Here is a 20640-nt window from a genome sequence, read left to right on the forward strand (position 1 = left end):
TTTGAAACAAAAATTGAATACTTCTTTAAAAGTGATTTTAACAAAAACTTAGCTAGAAAAGAAAAAAAAATCAAATGTAAGTACAATTTTTCATCACATAATTTAATTTTTTTCTGTTCTTTTATTTAAGAGTTGTATCAAATTTGTTTATGGTATATTTCGAAAGCATTCGGATTTCTTCACTACGAAAATAATAGACTCAGTTTTTGCTCACAATTTGCATGATTTTTAATAAATTATTTTCGTTTGCATTTTTTGTCTTATACATGGAATGGAACTGTATTTCAACTGTATAGATCATCCACCTAGCAATTTTGTAATTGCAATTTTTTGGAAAAATTTAAACAGATTTTAAATAATTTTAATTACTTTTACTTAGCATTTACTAAGCCATTTCTATGAACACAATGTCAGTATGAATTTCATCGGTTTCAAAACAACAATCGAATTTTAACTACGTATTTTAACTATTTGTCTATAAAAGTTTAATCTTTACTCTTTATCAAACATTGAGATAAATTTGTAAACAAAAAAATCAAAAATAATAAAGCGTTACAAATTGAATAAACTATTATGATTCAAAAATAAAACTTCAACCCTGAGAATGATTCAAGATTAAAATCTTATCACAGATGAAATATATTATATCCAATATTTTTTACAAATAAAGAAAATTAATATTTTCCATTACATTTTTAATATTGATAGTTGAGTGAGATTTACTATCGCAGTGATTTGCATTATTTTTCCCTGAGAAAATATACAAATATCGGAATGGGAACTAAATTTCACAATCATGTAACCAAAAAAATGCCAAAGTTAGGGTGCAGTTAATGTAAATAAATCTAGGCATACTAATTACAACAGAACGAGAGTTAATTATGATTATCTTTTCTTTTACTTAATTACAGATGCCTATGGGATTGTCCACAAGTAATTAGTCAACCAATGTTATTTGCAGTAAAATTGTTTTCATATACACTCTGTTGCTTCTTTAAATGTAGTTACAAACTTTTTCCAACAAACATAATTTTCCTTTTAATTTCTTCTTGATGAACATAATCATTCACATTTCTCCTGCAAAAAGACTTTTCAAAGTTTCAAAGAAATCTAGGAGTAGAGGTAATTGCTCCTTTCGGTTACCGCAACACATGCTAGGCGAACTCTTCGGACCACTTTTTCGACTTGGGTCAGCTTTTCTTCTTATCTGCGTCTCATTTCTGCCTTTTTAATCTCCTATAGTTTTTTTTTAAATCAACAGTGAATGTCCATCTTAGCATTCGACGTCAGTTTACGTTCTTACTCTTCTACAGTTTCTCAGTGTTTTTGATCTGTCTGTCCAAATTTAACTTTTCACTTGAATAATCATGGATACTTTAGAGTCGTTCTTCATGATTATCTTACTTTTATGCATTGAGACACAGGATGAAATGACGAAAGATCACAGAGGGTAGTTTATCTAATTAGATATATATATTTAATATTTTCCAATTGCTTTTAAGATATGGTTCTGTATCCTAAACAGTAACTGCATTGCTCTTTTTAGGACACATACTTCTTGTGAGAAATGATATACTGAAAATAAAGCATGATATTTTAAATATGTACATCATTACTAATAAATTGTCTTTTGCTGCTACTTTATCTCTAAGCCTTTATTTTTTCTTCTTAGAAACCTCTACTTAGTTCTGTCAGGTCATTGTAAGTTTCGTTGAAATATTTTCAAGGATCAAGCATTGATTAAAAGCAGAAATTTTATAGCGACATTTTTTGCGAGCATCAAAAGTTTGTTTTTAAAGAACAAGAATGGAAATTGCGTCTGCCACTCAGGAGAGAGAGAGAGAGAATTTCATTGCATTTGACGTATTTTATTTTATCTTTTGAACAATTTTCACATCCCGCAAATTTAAAATAATATACGACTTTGAAAAAAACTGTCTATAAATAAGTCGTGAAGGGTCAGTTATTGAATTCATTGATGTTCCTTGCAATATTAGTTAAAATAATGTAAATACTTTTTATTTAAATCAGATGCATAAATTTTTGACTTTTGTTTTGAAAAATTAATCTATATGTCATGATTCATTATATACTTTAAGAAATATTTTCTATGATTGTTAACATCATACATTTTATAATGACTTCTTCTTCTAGGAGTCATTATTAAGTGAATATCAACTTGTAATTTTCTACTGAGTTAGTTGCTTCAACGAAAAGATCATTCTAATGATTTTATGAGAATATAAAGCGTTGCTAACTCCAGTAAATATCAATAACAACGATCACAAATATATATATAAAAAAAGCAGTCAATTTTTACTGGATTACAGGATGAGGATATACTTACTTGGGGTTTTGTTGGTATCAAAATTTTGTAAGAAAAATTTATTTTATTTAAGGACCAATTTTATTCCAATAAAACAACTGGTATAAATAAAGTTCCACCGACAAAGTTTTCTGGATCAGAAATGATTGAATAAGATATAAAATTATAGATATGAAAACTGAATATTTTACAATTATCTGATGTGCTTGTGCTATTTTTCAATATCTAGAATATATATAGGAAACATAAAATATTTTCTTAGATTTCTTAGATTCTTTTAAAGAGTGTACTTTACTTTTCATTGATTTTGTTAAAAAATGTTATCGCATTTTTAATGCTTCTGTAAGTTTTAATTATTTCTCAAACTCTAAGTCAACTAGAAGTCTTGGTTTAAAACTAGTTTAAGAATGAAATGGTTTTCTTAATTTTCCTAGAAATATATTTAATTATATTTCGCTGAATAGTAAATAAAGATCAAAATAAAAAATACATTGAAAAGAAAATCATTAAAAAATATTTAATGAAGCTGAGGTAAAAAATGTTTCAAGGACATTTTTAATAAAGTTGGAGTTCAACTCATCCGTGAATTTCGGTGGTCTGTACTTTTCTTAGCAACAAGGCTAGAAAATTACTAAAAAGAAACGAAGCAGTATTTTCACTTAATTGGAATTTGAAATCGCTCACGAAGAAATGATTACTAGACCACTGGAAATACTTTAAAATGTTCTTTGCCTTCCGTTTATTAAATTAAAGAATTCTTTCACTTTTTGGGATACTGGTGATGAAGCGAAAAAACGAAAACGGTCGCGAACAATACTCAATTTTCGGTACTTTCATTCGTATTGTATTTTTATTTATCTCACTTTAAAAGAAAAAAAAAATAACCGAATAGTGTGCCAATAATTCAAAAAATATTTTTTTCTTCTCTTTTTTTCTTTTTACATTTTTATCTTCTTTTGAGATAAAAAAAAAAAAACTTTGGCAACTTTTAGAAAATCAATAGAAATGTAGAATAAAAATGGAACGGAAGGTTTCCAAGAATTGTATAACCATCATAAATTTATAAATGTTAAAACGAATGAAAGGTTCGAAAGTTTCGATTAAATTTAGTTAATGATTGTGTTGAAATTTTATAAGTATTACTGCAATTGATTGTTAAGAAATATTTTTATTGACAGAAGAATACAAATCGAATAATAAAAGTTTCACACGTTTTGTAACAAAATTAATATGCTTAACTTTTTTCTCTTATCTCTATCCCCCAAAAATATAACGCAAGCGATTTTTTTCCTAACATGTGTTTAAATATCTTAATCTTCACAAATAATTTTTATTATAACAATTTTTGCCTTTAATATATTTTGTAATAGTTAATGTATATTAATTATTAAAATTATAAATTAACTACTGAACCTTTTTTGTAAAAAGTGTTAAAAGACGATATATTAATTTTCATAAAGAAATTAAACAAAATTCAGTTAGATATAGTGTGAATTGTTTCTCCAATAACTATCTACATTAAAGTTGGATAAAATAAAATGATAAATTGGTGTTTGGAACTTTCTTGTAAATATTTATTTGGGGAGCTACATACTATTTAGTTCCTGTAATTTCGATATATAACATCGGGGAAAAAATAATGATTTCAATCAATAAATCTAATTGCAATATAGTATTTTACTTACTCAAAATAAGAAGCTGAAAGAAGTACCCAAATCTTAATTTTCACTAGAAATTTTATCTTTCCATTTTCGATTCTGATTGATCAATGTGTGCACTAATTTATGACGCACAATCGCCTGCAATCTACCATATACATGGATTATCGCGCATGCCCTCGCTTTGAATTATATTTTCAACAAATACTATCATAAAAATTTTTAGACGAACATAATTTATAGGTCACTTTTCACTTTCCTAGGATCGCAATACCAGTTCTTTTTCTTACATATGATTTGAAATTTCACAATGAAGGATTTGAATGAAATTTACAATGAAAGATTGCACAACATTGCCTCTCCACAAATAAAAGTAGGAGGGCTGCATTCTACGGTAGATCATGGATTATAATGGGACAATTTTTTAGAAGATTCGAGGAGTTGATTCGCTGAACAATATTTATGAACAGTTTTTTAATAAAATTTTTGATTGAAATCGTGTATTTATCGAGGGTTTTATAATTAAAGTATAGGTTAAAAAAATATTTTTATCCTTGAGCTGAATTTCCTCATGCTATTCAATGATCATTTAACATATATCAGAAATTGAAATATTTCAAAATGTTTTTTAAAAAAAATCTTACCTATAAGAATTTAAAAGTAATTTTATATTTCTTTTGAATCCAATCAATTTTGACTCTGCTGTCATTAATTTGCAAATAATATGCAGCCTCCAGGTTTCTACTGTACTTTCCCTATATTTATATTTTAACTCTTTTCTATTTTCCTTTTTTCAAAAGTGATGATTTATGATAATACAATGGAATAAATTCATACAGTCGCAGTATGTTTGCAAATATAGTCGAGAAAATATAGTAACTAATAACAAGATGTCTGAAGCTGTGATATAACCTAATATCTGGTTTCATCCTTCGGAAGAGCAGTATATTGCACAACTGAAATTCATCTGTAAACCTACATGATATCCATTAGTTCGATTTCTGTATTTAAAACTGAAAACAAACTATACAAATAAGCACCTATTGTCTAAAATCTCGAGAAACCAACCAATCATATTTCACACAGATGGCCTTGATCATTTATTTTCATTAATTCCTCCGATTTCAAATGTTTTAACAGTATAACGTAGTCCTGAATGAAGACATTGAAATTATCGTATTAGAATTATAAGCAAAAATTACTTTTCTATATGAAATCATGAGTTACTCTTCCTCATTCTGATGAATTCCTTTTGCATTTACCAAAGTTTCAATGTCTTGTCTAAATAAACTGATACAATGATTTGAATAAAAATTAGTTAATGAAATTTCTAATTTTTATAAAAAAAAACTCCATTATTATAAATATTCAACTTTCAATACATATTGGAATAATATTTTTATATTTTAGATATCATCACAGACACGCATACTACGTGGTATACCATATATCGTGGTATACAATAAGTGAAATTGAAATAAGATTAAGTGGGAAAAAATTAAGTGGAAACGCCTACTACGTGGTATACCATAAGTGGAATTTATATTTTAGATATCATCACATACAAGCATACAACGTGGTATATACCATATATCGTGGTATACCTCAAGTGCAATTGAAATAAGATTAAGTGGTATACTACATGTTATACCATATACCGTGGTGGTGGAATAATAAGCCAATACCAATAAGTAATAACAATCAGTTCAATTGAAATCTCATATATGTAGTTTTGAGTAAAAGAAAAGCTTTGCCCTCATTCTAAATAAATGTAGAATTTATTTTCCATGGGAGGGCTATCAAATGTCTGGATAACTTTTTAGTCATATGAGCATATATTTATATGCAAAATATTAATTATGCTTTAGTGGGTAATTAAAAAATAGAAGCCGGAAAATCGAAATTAAATATTTAATAATTTATTCAGAAAATCAATATAACTTGATTCCTAAGTCCTTTCTTCATCGCAAATTTTCAATTTTCACTTTTCCTTCACTAAAGGAATAGCGTTTGAGTTTCGTCATAATTTAATGCCATTCTGCGCTGAGAGAAGATAGAAAGATACAACAAAGTTGAATCTCGAAAGCAGACTTGACATAGAAATAACAAATTTTATGATTAATCGGGCTTGGAATTCGTTTTTTTTCGGTTGTCAAGTAAAAAGTTAATGTTTGGTAAAATTGTTCCTTAACACAGAATATCTTGGCTGAAATCGCCCCCTATCTCTGTCATGTTTTTGAAATCAATGGTTATTATACAAACTTTACAACTAGGTAACTGAGTGTTTTTAAATTCAGAGAGAAATCTTCTTTCAATTTTCATTCCGTTGTAGTTAAATCACAATATTTTCAGCTACCATACATCGAAATATTGATATTATAAGGAATAAGTGAACAAATAGCGGCATTATCTTAAACAAGTTGTGTTGACTTAATGGCTTTGCCTTTTATTGAAGCAGTCCAGTTGGTTGGAGACTGATTGCACCCTGATTCCGCATTTATGCCAGTCTAATGCATATTAAATAAATCTAAGTGAAATACTTTTGAGTTTGATTTTTTTCTAGAAGGTGATTTCTGGTGGTGTGTCTTAAGGATGGCCGTTTTTGAAAATTAGTACGATCATTCAAAAACAAACTTAACATAATTTTCAATGCAAATCTATTTTTCTCAATCAGCCAATTCAATTATATCAATGCCCCGTTTTAAAACAACACAATGACTATTTAGGGGACTGGTAATCTTGAACTTGAAAAGGTTGAGGTCTGAAACATTCGGCTTCCAATGCTGAGACCTTCATTACCATCAGGCATCTGCAGCCCATCATCAATCAGCCACAATTTAGTTTAATGTGTTTGTTTTAATCTATATTACTGCAAAGCGGAAATAACAATGGATTTAAAACCAACTTCTACAAAAGTAATTGGTAATGTACGTACCGTTACTCCGGTGAAAGATGTTTCGTTAAAGGCATCCCTAAATAATTGACCCCAAAACGGGTCTCTGTATTGGAATTCCTTCAGGTTCTTTCCTTTGGTCTTCAGTTTTTGTGCTACGCTTTGTATGGCGAGCGCAATTGCCCAGATGCCGTCGTACGCGTACCCGTGGAAACGACTGTATTCGCTTTCTCTTCTCTTGTCGTACTGCCCTGCATACTCAGCAGGTGTCTGCAAAGAAAACATAAAAAAAAAAATTACAACTTATCGTCATTTCTATGCTTGAAAGAGATACAATAATTCATAGACATTTTTTTTTAAATTAACAGTTAACTATTTTATAAACATATCAACAAATTAGATCACATCTTTGTGATAGGATATAGCTAAAATATAATCTATTATTCTAGTTTTAATTGTGTATTATTCTAAATGGAAAAAATATGGCATTTATATGGAAAAAATATGCGTAATGAGATTTGTTTTATTATAATGATTCAATTGTATTCAGTAAATCGATATTGTATTGGAAAATTATGACGTAATTAAAGATTTCATTTATTGCTATGCTAATGAAAATGAAGTGTAATAGGAATTATGTTGCAAAAAGTTAAAAAAAAAACAATGTTTTCGTCGCTTTATGCAGCTTTATTAGATATATCTTAGTCATAGAAAAAAAAATTAGTTTAAATTCTCCACATTTATTTGCCAATGCGCTATTGGAAAATCATATATTAACATGTGATAATGATGTTTAAATCAGAAGAAAATTATATGTTTTATTATTAAGTGATTTTCAAGGAATTGATGAGTTAAAATTTAGCAGCAATAATTACTAAAAATTTTAAAAGATAAAATTAAAAATAAATTGGACGAAACAGTGAAGTTTTTAATGATAAGAGAAACCTACCAACAGAAAGATTTAAATCATAAGTATTTCAAATCGAAAATTGACTGTTTTAAATTTTACAGAATTTTTAAAAAAAATTCAAGAAATAAATAAAGTTTAATAATATTCCAGGTTATAACTATATAAATCAGATAAAATTCGTTTCTTGTTTTTGTGAAAATATACAGCAGAATACGAAACAGAAAGACTAAAACAAATGTTTAAAAGACAATTTTATATCTAAAATTATGTATTACATATAATTATTCGATGAAATAACATTTTACAAAAAAGTAATTTTCTGAAAATACAGATACCCATTAGCTTCGAATGCATTATGTAAAGGGGAACATTATTCAGAATAGAAGAAAAAGAAATAAAAAAAAGAAATATAACAAAACACATGCACAAGCCGGAAAAGGAAACGGACTTTCCGTATTTACCTCCCATATTTATTTTTCCACCTTCTTCACAAAGGATTGAGTTTGAATAAGTTTGAAAGTGAAATTTAAATAAAAAATAAACTGTAACTGTGCCTTTGGGAACTAAACTAAACCAAACTAAATGTCCTTTTTATGGTAGTCGTTTCGCCATGATACTGCTTTAAAAAAACTGTATTTTTATTTGCATTTTGAAGGCGATTTTCTTATTTTTTCAATTATATTTTAGAATAAACTAATTATTTCCTCATAAATATAAAAACGCCATTTTCAGAAGGCCACAAATTTATGAGTTTGGTTCAATTATATTTCATAGTATCCGATTCAAAGCAATATAAGAGTTAGCAACAGATCTCGTAATTTTGAATTGAAATCAAATGATGAGGATGATATCGTTGAAATAGATTGATGCGACTCCTAAAGATCCTTGATTTCTTGATGCTTGAAATAGACTGAGCAAAGTTCTTATAGACACAGAGTCTTCGATAGATTCAAATTTTAGAATTTTATTATCTTTAGTCTCGAAACCCAGATTGCTAGAAGACAATCACACTCCAAAGACAGATGTCGAAAATAATTTCTCAAAAATAAGTAATCTAACTTTAATTTTGTTCACCTTTATAAGGTAGGTTCTAAAAATGTACTGAAGTGGCGCATTTCTCTTGCATCAAACGCACATCAGTTGTTTGCAATTATTATTTTGATTTTCCACACTGAAATTAAAATATATAATGCGGCATATGGCAATCTATTTTTATCGATTTCGTTTCCTGAAACCATGCTCATCTTTAAAATAGGACTGTAAACTGTTAAGTGAAAAACTGAAGTGGCGCATTTCGCTTGCCATCAAACGCACATCAATTGTTTGCAATTAGTATTTTGATTTTCAACACTGAAATTAAAATATATAATGCGACATATGGCAATCTATTTTTATCTATTTCGTTCTCTGAAACCATGCTCATCTTTAAAATAGGATTGAAAACTCTCATTCATTGTCATATAGTGTCTTGATAATTTGCAATCAAATATTTTATGATCTATATGATCTGCTTTATTAAATGAAAATGTGATCACAGAAAGAAAATTCACTAAAATCATGCGATTTAAAACACAACATTCATCTGAGAAGTCATCAACTTTAAGCATTTTATTAATTCTTCATTAAATTGTAATCATACCCATGACTCAGTTTGCCCAAGAATGGTTCTTGCACCATGAAAAAACCAAACCATAGAAAAAAAAGAAGTCACTGAGGATACAAGAATAAGAAGCTGCTGAAATGAACATGCGATTTCTCGCTGTTATTTTCTTTCAATGGAAATGAGGAAGCAATTGAACAGATTTTGTGCCAATTTCATTTATATTATTTCGAATATATAAGATATTAGCACTGGAATGAGCTTGTGAAATACACAGTTCTTATCTTATTTCATGATTAAAGTACCCCGAATATTGAATTAGAATTATGTGGGTTGCATTCTCATAGTGAGCTGCCACGGCATTTTAGTTTCCCCTAATGCATTTTTCGTTATACCATTCTCTAGAATATCGGTAAAGAATGGGACCTTAATATGAACAAAGCAAACTTTTTATATCAATCCTAGACCTGCAAAGCGCATTTCACTAAATAATGGAAAACCAGAGGAAATGGCTCCTCAGAACTATCTCCATTCTATGTAACAAAAGATATTATCCTAAAGAATAAATTTCGTGGTATTCGCATACAGTAGTCACGAGATATTAACATTTGGGTGAATTTAGAATTTTTATTGTATCAATCAAATGATTCTTGGAGAGTTTCTTTCATTTAATTCCTGGCATGAGGTAAATAGTATACAAAAATTAAATTTGCGTTTTAGACATGTTTTAGCTATTCGATTGAAACCAAAATTTGACACGGAATTACAATTGTTAGAAAATCACATGCCAAATTTGATAGTTTAAGTCTTTTTTTCTGAACTATCAGTTTTGCATGTTTTTGAAAGTGCCGATCCGCATACTGTGAACCTTTTGTTGAATTTGCACAAAATTTGCAAAATGGCAACATTATAGATATTAAACGTGTGTACCGAATTTTATCCATTTAGCACTCTTAGTTTTGTAGTTATCGCATTAATTTATATTCAAACATTCGGACAGACAGACTTCCACTGAATGACTTACTCAAAACTGGATAGAAATCAAATTTGGTAGTATGCGAAATTTCATCTGTTTAGCGCAAAGCGTTTTTGTGTTATCCTGTGCTCCGGTGCATATAACTCTAAGTTATCTAAACAGTTGGATGAGCATAAGATAAAAGTAAAAAAAAAATGAAAAAAATGTTTAAAAAAAGAAAGAGACGACAAACCATCCAGGGATCACCAGAGAGAATCTCATCGGTGTCAAATCCTACACGACTGTATTCAATTTTTGGTGAAATAGTAACTAAATAGAGGGGACAAGAATATCTAAACAAATGGTGACTATGGGGTGAACTTACAGGGAAATGAAATTACTAACTGAAAAAGAAAAAAAATTATAAATTACATTGTGAACATCTGTATGACAAGTATAAACAGACATTGTAGAGTCAGAAATCTGTAGCGTCTATCTGTATATCTTTCTCACAGATAGACAGACGGACAAGCAGACATAATGTCAAAAATTTGTTTTCCGAGCTCAAGGTGTTCTGAAACGTGGAAATTCAACAAAAATTCGAGCTCGAATTGCTTGAAGATTACAATACTTACTTTATACTTCGTATACTAGGAAATAAAAATACCTACGAATTCATGTATGAAAGAGTACGCTTATCTAAAAATTGAAAGAAATAGTTAAAAGAAAACAAAGTATCGGAATACTAAAGCCAAGTGAACATTCCTCGTGCATTTGCATTAAAAGCACGCTAAGGCCCAAAAAAAGAGCAATCTCTGGTTATTGAACTAAATCAAATTTATTTAAATACATTCTGCAGCAATTTGGAGTTTCTGACGTTACAAGCAATAAGAGAAACTTTATTCCATCCCAGACGGATTTATGTTTGGAAGAAAACCAATAAGATACTCCCTTCCCTTCACCTTTATTCACTTTATTCCGGAATCAGATTTATGCTACGTTTGCCCTTCCTTTTTTTTTCAACCGTAAAAAATATTTCACCAAATCTTATTACATTGGGAAGCATTATATTCGCTTCCAAAGAGCGGAACGCATAAATCTGTTGTGTTCCAAACCAGCCCTGCAAACGTTTATCACATTTTCACTCCACTGGTACACGGTTACCAATACGGATATCTATTTTTCATAAACCTATTATGCATCCTACATTGTCTAGGGTAATGCTAAAAAGAAGTATTTTTTCTAGTTCTTTGTAGAAAATAGTTCCATTTTTCGCTGCTAACTTTGATGAAATTTCACTCACAGATAAATTATCACGACATATTGTTATGACAGTTCGCTGTTTCCATCGTTGGAATGAGCAAAAATTGCGACTGAATTATTTATGGGGAAAAGGTTTATTGGTGACGTCTGCTGGGGATGCTTTTTTTACTTGTTGTACTCCTCGCTTAAAATGATGATCTCAATTTATTTTGGCTAGTACTTTAACAGGTTGTGGGAATTTGGATTTATATTTTAAAATTTCCTGTGGCTGGAATTGTATCAAATCTCAGAATTCTTAAATTTATATGCAGGGAATTTGAGCTTTAGCCGTTTCACTATTAATTCATTATTTAGTAATTTATGATATTTTTTAAAAGAAAGCAAATATAAGGGACTTAATTACTGTTTAAATAATTAGTTAACGTTTTTATCATAAGTGATAAGAAATTGTTTAGAGGAAAACTAAAATTGCATTAAGATATTTTACCAAAAATGTTATCATCTCTACAAGCATTTAGTACTAAACATTTACTAAACCAGATTAAATAAAAAGAGTTGCATGTAATTTTTAAGAATTCTTAGCACAGAACATAATCTTTAAAGATTATTTAACCAAAAATGGGTTGAAAGTATTATAAAATAATTAAATATTATTGCCGCACAAATCAGAATAACTAGCAGTCGTCGTGGCTTAATTGGAAGAGCATCTCATTTCTGATTGGTTCGAATTCGAGCCATGATATTTTATCCAAAGATTAGAATTCTCTTGTTTAAAATGTTATCTATTGTTTATCTAAGCTATCGAAGGTTCTATATCTTTCTTAAAAATACAAATTGTTTATTCTCTAACATTCTATATATGTATAAAAACTGAACTCCATCAGTGATGAGTAAATTCTAATCTTATTCTGTTGATTCTAATTGTCTTTTAAACTAATGATTTAGTTCTTTGCATCTTCAGGGCTTTAATAAAAGATCAAAAAAGTATATTCAGAACTAAATTGCTGAAAGTATCTAAAAATCTCACTATTTATTAGCAAAATGGGTACTTCTAAAATATAAATTAAAATTATTAATTTAAATTTTAAACCTGTTTCTACTTAATACATCATAAAAATTTTTCATTTTTTAAAAATATTTAATGATAAATCTTATAGAAATCTCATTTGTGAAAATTCAGTAGAAAAATCTAAATAGATCACAAAATCATAATATCTTCGTGTTGTACAAAAATTCATACAACTTTAAGATATCATATTAAGTAGATTTACTCATTTTTTACACTTACGGAAAATAATACTTTTTATATTTGATAATGCATGAGCATTCAAAGTCAAAATTCACTATTGCATTTTTAGATGAATGATAGATCCCAATACTCTAGAGACATCCCCCAAGAAAAAAATTCAGTGGTGAAAACAGTCATGAAAATTCTTTCATAGATGGAAATAAATATACGAATATTCTGAAAGTTTTTTTCTCTTTTGTGACCTAAATATTTGACCCTAAATAAAGCGAAAGAAAGTATCCAATTCTGGTGCCCTACTCGATTACGTGCTAACCTTTTCTTCGCTTAGAGCATTGTTTCTTCTCAGAAACGATAAATGAGCTCATAATGCGAACGTGATATTTTCCAATTCTTATTAGTAAATGAATGTCTTGAATGTCATACGAAGAGCGTAACCATCAGGTCTGTATTAATTCTTTGAAAATATGAAATCTGAACTTAACCCCTCTTTGCATGATTGTTTCTTTTGTGTGTGTGTGAAATAAATCAGCGTGATATAATTTATGCTCTTGATTAAAGAAAAAATGTTAAAAAAATCCTAGTACAAATATATAACATAAAAAAATTTTAAAAAAGTATTATGGAATCCATTGTCACGCAAATTTACATGTTAAGCTCGGTACAAAATCTTCAGCGTCCCTCTCTTCTTAACTTCTCCACTCATTATCGCTTTTATTAGCAAAAAAAAAGAAAAGAATCTCAGATTAGTTATAAAAAATAGTCAAGAAATTGCACGTTTTTTCCAACCACAACAAACACAAGAATGACAAATTCAAATCCGCTATAGTGATTGTGACATTGGAATTTTTGCTTTACGCCTGCGTTCTTTATTACGAAAAAGTTGCCAGCAATAACCAATTTCCAGTATTCCTGTTTAGAATACAATTTTTTGTTCACTTAAGGTTATGATGGAAATTTCCATAACCACGCAAAGAAGGGTTAAATTATTTTGTACAAAAATTCAGGTATTAGATTAAAATCCGGAATACTTTTCAAACTGTACTTTACAACGTAATTTGAGAGATAAATATTTTCTTGAATATTTTACATTCCATTAAAAATATATTCCAGAGGACATGTAGCCGTTTTTAAAATGTAACAAATTTCATATTTTCATTTACAGCAGTAGTAAGCATTTAAGTTATTAATTAAATTTTTAATGATGCAGCATCGTTAATGATGTCATCGTTTTACATATACAGCTAACTGGATGAATATCTAAGTTCATTTTGCAAATTGTGATACAACTTATTTTTTCAAGGATATATCAAGAAACAGTTCAACAGAAAAAACAAGGCGAAAATTCCCTCACAGAACAAAAGTAATAAATGGAAAAACATTGTGAGTGTTTTTTCTTTTGTGTGACCTAGATTACTCGACCTCAAATAAAACAAAAGAAAGTAAGAGATTCTGGTGACACAATCGATTATGTGCTAGGCTTTTCTTTGCTTAGCGGATTGTATCTTTTCAGAAATGTTGAATGCGCTGTTAATAAGAACGTGATTATTTTCAGCGACAGATTGTATGATTTTTGGCATCACTATACTTTATTTTATCTCGCTGCTTACTCTTGGAAATGTATCATTTGACTGATCATTGCTCTAAGCAATGATCTGAATAGTTGAACATCTGTACCGGAAATTGCAGAATTCTTTTAAATTTGTTCTTTATTTGCATATAAAATTTAAAACAAAAATCCATAATTTACTGTCTCAGAAGTAAGTGTTCTAGTATGAAAAAAAGACTCCGTGAAGGAATACAAATTATGTTACAACTATAACCTACAGGTTCTGCAAATTTCTCATGCTCTGGTTATTGGAATAAAATATGTACATTTAAGTTAAAAATCATTTTATTAATACAAAGCACAGCACAGAGACACACCAACTCATGAAAGGAACACGACCAGAATTATGTAGTAGGTTCTTTAACATTCGATCATATTGAAGAAGTAAGTGATGTGCGCTAGGATAGAACCTGGGACCTTGTGGTTAGTAGTCCAGTAACTAAACCATTATACCTAAACGATCGTTCGGGCAGAAAGGTTGTTAACTCGCTTATATGCTATTCACCACAATATGCTAAAACTCTGACATCATACAGTGATGTAATGAAAGACCTATCAGAGATCGCCTCATCACAACTCTTCAAGTTCCCTCTTACGAACGGCTGTGATGTCACAGTTGCTACCAAGAACAAATTCGTGAATGAGGAATAATGCAATGGCGTCGCAACAAATTATTTCAATGATTTAGTTCTCATGACAAGGTGACATATGAAAATTTTTATATTTCTTCTCCGATCACAGTCTTATATCTAGGGCGAGTTCGGAGACAGGTTAATCAGATCAAGTTCAATAGAAATTGCATCAAATGAAATTTCTTATCTCCGCGAATTCATGGGATTTAGGAAAAATACATAATTATTCAAATCAGGAATTATCATCTCATCCTACCCAAATTTTTTTGAAATGAAAGCTTTTTAATAGCCGGAAATACTTTAAAATCAGGAGCTAAAAAAATAGGGTTTAAACCCTAATTTTGATCGCTTTTTAGACAATAGTAAAAATAATTTATCGTAAAGCTCTCATCAGTCGAAAATTCATTCATTATCATAGATCCACCTCTTATTAATGAGCGGAATAAAGGTGGACAGGGTTTGAATTTTCTTTTTCTTATATCTCTGAACAAATGAAATTAAGTTCGTTACATTCCTGTTGAGAGCAATATTTTTCTTACTGAACAAATAAACCTTTAAGATATTCTGAAGCACATTAAAGTATTTCTGTGTTTCTCTATTTAATTCTGTTTTTGTTAGAGTTACTGACACAATGGTTGATTTAAACTGTCAAGGTTAAAAGAAACTTTTACATAACCAGGAAATTCCTTGAAAAATTGCATTTCTGAATTTATAAAGCTATATATATATATATATATATATATATATATATATATATAAACTGAAATCCATTCTTTGTTTTTCATGCTACTTGTTGTTCTAAAGTTTCCTTAATCGGCAATAGTTTTATATTAAAGTTAACTGATTTCCCAAATAAAATGATTTATTTAAAAGAAACTTCTATATAATAAGGAAATTCATAGAAAAAGCTGAATTCCTATCTATCCTTATCTCTATTCTTTACTGCAGAAAATTAAATACAAAAATCTGAAAGCCGATCTCTGTCTTTCATGTTATCTTGTTGTTTCAAAATTTCATTACATTATGTTAAAGTTAACTTATTATTCAGTTTAACATTATAATGTTAAAGTTAACTGAATTCCTACATATAAATGGTTTATTTTCTGCATCTATATTCAATTATATTTCATAAGATCTTTTTTATTGGTTTTTAAAGGATAGGTAATACATATATTTTCATAATATATATAGCAAACTCTTTTTATCTTTTATACATGTATGTGAAAGGCTTTGAATTATTATCGTATTTAGCTTAAATATAAGCTCAATTATAATTATTTATTTTTTACAAACATTTATACTTTACAAATATTTTCCCTGATACGTTAACTGTAAAAACTCATTTGACACAACTTTAAAAGATCAAATGACTTATTCCGATTTCAGTCTTGATACTTAGGAAATCCTCTATTTTATGTTAATCCCCTACTTCAGTGCTAATCTTCTGTTTTTATGTTAATCTCCTGGTTCACTTTTAAACTTCTTTTTCATATTACATAAAAACTTAATAGTAATGTTCATTATGCTTGCTTTAAAATGTGATGCTCACAGAGTATTACAAAAAGACTTCAGGAAAAAAAGTCAACAATATATTTTTCTCTAAAAGGAAAAAAATCCTCTATGCGCTATTTTTTCCGTGTATCCTTTAAATTACTCGACCTCAGACAAAACTAAAGAGACTTCAGTGACACACTCGATTTCTTATTGACCTTCTGTTTGCTCAGTGAATTTTCGTTCTTTAGGAAACTGTGAATGAATTATTAAGGAGTTTAATTGTTTACTGTGAGAAATTGTCTGAGTATCCACCAATTTTCTTCATTCTACTGTTAATTTTTAGGACAACGCATTTCCCAATTCACATATTATTTGTCTGTGAACAGCTTTTTCTTTGCATATTGGTTTAATGAATGTGACCAACACATAATTTTTGACTTGAATAACAGCATCATCAGAGTCTAAATGTAGGATCGTTAACAAAGTCAGGAAGATAAATTTAATTATATTTATTGAAAGGATAGTTATAAATTCGGCAGCTTACATTAAAACTTACGCGGGAACAGAAGACATTCATCCTTGATCTTAAAAGGACAAATTCACATTTATATTTAACGTAATATCGATGTGTCGAGTGGATAAATAACTTATATGAATTTAGTAATTTCTAAATGTTCTGGTTTTATCAGATTGTATATTTCTTAATAAAACAGCTCTCTTTCATAATATTTATTTCCATTGTGACACCAGAGTATCAAATATATGTACATATAAATAAGCACATAAAGAAACGCTATTTAGCTGGAGTCCTGGGGTAGCACGTCTTCCCCGTGAACTGGGCGTCCTGGTTCGGGAATTGTTGTTCTTTACCCTGTGTTATATCTGTGAGGTGTGTAAAAGAACCCCCCTGTAAAAAGGAGCAGTGCAAGCGAGCATGTGAGTGTTATCTTCATATAAGCTAGAAGTCAGACTTCTGCCCTTGGTTGCTCAGGGGATCTTTACCCTCAGAAACTTTTGCTCCGAACTCGGCTTAAATCGTTGTCTTCGTCAGTGGGCTTGTCTATGTCAAGTGATAAATAACAATAACAGTAATTTCTAAGTGCTCTAGTTCTATCGAATTACAGATTTCTTAGAAAAACCGTTCTCTTCCATAATGTGTATCTCTATTGTGACACCAGAGCACCAAATATATGCTATAAAGTACATAAACAAATACGGCGTAGCTATTTTTTTTCCCTTCTCACATATTTCAGTATTAGTAATACAGAAAAATGTTTTGATCACAAGAAATTAGTTGTTCATCATCTCACGATTCGCTTGAAAAAAAAAAGTGTAGCAAAAAATGTAGAAAACTCACCAGTCCTGAGACTGTGATGTTCTCCGAACTGCTGAGAGGCAGAACATCTGTCGCGATGTGGCCTTCCATCGCCTGCGTAAGCTCCCACGGGGTGCAAGAACTGTTCTGATCTCTCACCTCCCACCACCGCTCCTGGTACATCCCTACAATTATCCATTGGTACTTTCGGCCGTACATTTTCAGCCTATAGGCCTGCAAAGAAGAGAAACAAATTATGTAAATGAAACAACTATTCTTCAAATATAGAAATAGCAAATTCAGAAAATGCCCTTTTACGTTTCTGTTTACATGATTATGTTCATTTTTACTTGTTTTATGGTTTTAATAACGGAATGTTGTCGTAAATATTTATCTCATACTCTTTTGTCTAAAACCTGGATATGAATTCTCAAAAAGAAAAAATTAAGTCGGATGTTCGTTTTTTAGGGGTCGTATACAAATTAACAAAGAAAGTAATGATTGAATAAATAAATAATAATTTTGCTATTTATTGGTTCAAAAGTATTAAAAATTTGTAGAAATAATAACTTAAAGGAAATATTACATAAAGGAAAGATTACTTAAAGGAAAGATTACATAAGTTTTTTTGCAAGTTCATTGACTGTGCTATTTTAAAGTTATATTCTGTAATTCATGATCTAAAATTTCGAAGTATTTTTCAGGAAGCATAGATTTTAAAATTTGTATTTAAAACTAAAGATATAAAGCGTATTTAATTCCTTAGGGTGCATTCCTGAGTCGCGTCATCTGCACCGAAGCTGTAAACGTTTGCATTTTAATTTGTGATTGACCCTTCACCAACTTTGTTTTAATATATCTTTGGGAGTTTTCATGATAAAATTCTGAAATTTTTTACAAGATTTTATTAAAAGATGGGGCACATTTTACTCATTGGGGAATTTTTTTGTTCCAGGTCCGTATAAAAATTTAAATTTGGTATTTTTTTAACTTTAATCCCCTGAAAATTTTAATTGATTTTATAACATTGTGCATTTTTCACGCAACTTTGTAATTTACAGTATATGTCTATAATCAATATTTAAGGAATAAAAGCTCGGTCAAGGTTTTTAAGACTTGCATATAGGAATGTTTCAAATAATTCTTCTTTTTATTTAATTTCTGATTCAATTTTCAAAAAAAATGTATATTTTCATGCTTCTGATGCCAATCTAATTTCTTTAGGAAATATAATTGTAGAAATATTTCTTCACAAAAAAAAAAAAAAAGAAAGAAAAGAAAACATTCGTTACGGATTTCTGTTCAAGATATTTTAGAAATATTATTTCTGGCTGTACTGATATGCTTACCATCATTTTTTATACACCATTTAACTCACACGCACAATAATTTGATGTTTAAATAGTTAGGATAAATAATGAAACATTTCTAAGAAAATGCTTCAGAAAAATTTTCTACATCTTAATAATGATCTGAATTGAAATGAAAAATATTAAAAAAAATTATGCCTGCATCTAAAACTTGTATACTTAACAAATACACTTAAAGTAAATGCATACTTTCTTTGTATGATATTTAAATAGAACAAGAAATTGTAGAACAAGAAATGAGATATTCTACTGATATTATTAAATTAATATTTTACATTCATTTTAATTTTAGATTTAAAATACAAACTTTTACTAAAAATAAATATCTATTTTATTTTAGGTGGAAGGGTTAGACATTTAGGAACAGATAATGATATAGGAATATAATCACGCTCACGAAAAAAGAACATTCTACTTCTCTGAAAACGATTCAATGCAAACGTGCATTTTAAGTAAAGTTAATCTGCGTTTTTCGACGTTAAAATCCGATAAAAGTTCCAGTTAATGAAGATAATGATGTCGGATTGTAAATTACGCTTAATATTCGATATCGATTTAACCATTTTAAAGTTAAAAAAAGTTATAAAAATCCCATTCATTACTCATATTGGACGCAGAAATCTCCGAAATGACGACTCCACATTTTGCAAATGAAAGAACGTAATCCTTTGTTTTAATCTTTGTTTTCTCATTAATGTCATTGGTGCGAAACCTACTTGTCTGAACGTAATGAAGTATTAATCCATATCGCTTTAAGCTTGAATAAATTTAAAAATTCCTCCGAGTAATGAGACTAAGAGCTTTTGGAATATTTTTTATAATAATGTCCTTAGTGCTTTTCTGACAATAAGATTAATTTTTTTCTGCAATTAAATGTGATTGGTAAAATCATGACAAAATGTATTTAAAAACTGAAATACTTGTTATTTATAATGAACTTTAAATATTCATGATTTAATAGGGTTTAATTCAGATTTAAAAATGATGTTATATAATAATGGTTATGAAATCTTTTATTTAATTCTGCTTAGTTTTTTTTTTTAATATTTCTGGGAATATATTGCGATAGCTAGATTTAACATCTTTTTACAAGTTTCGCATTACGAATAAATGACGTAAAGTTTGGCAAATAATTAACTATTATCAGACAAAAAGAATATTATTTTAAAGATTTTTCATTGAAAATTTTCTGCTTATTTGCATATTGTTTAAAAGTAACTACTGATTAAACTCATTCTTTCATATCTTATTTCCAATTATGTTAATTTACCTTTTTATTTACGTTCATTTGCGGGGTTGTGTCATCATTAAAGAAAATGGAATACAGAAAAAAATCCAATGTTTGTGTTTGGCATTAAATTTTTACTTA

General features: G+C 28.9%; 1 protein-coding gene across 2 annotated transcripts in view; it reads right to left on the reverse strand.

Annotated features, from left to right (window-relative positions):
- Positions 1 to 20640, reverse strand: part of LOC129966988 (gamma-aminobutyric acid type B receptor subunit 2-like) — a 332348-nt gene that overhangs the window by 98176 nt on the left and 213532 nt on the right. For both annotated transcript variants that reach the window (XM_056081613.1, XM_056081612.1), the window contains exons 6-7: positions 17944 to 18135; positions 6920 to 7147 (exon numbers count right to left, since the gene is read on the reverse strand). In XM_056081613.1, coding sequence (XP_055937588.1) covers positions 6920 to 7147; positions 17944 to 18135 — 420 coding nt within the window. The remainder of the gene's footprint in view (positions 1 to 6919; positions 7148 to 17943; positions 18136 to 20640) is intronic.

This window comes from Argiope bruennichi, chromosome 4, assembly GCF_947563725.1.
Source record: "Argiope bruennichi chromosome 4, qqArgBrue1.1, whole genome shotgun sequence".
Classification (NCBI taxonomy): Eukaryota; Metazoa; Arthropoda; class Arachnida; order Araneae; family Araneidae; genus Argiope; species Argiope bruennichi.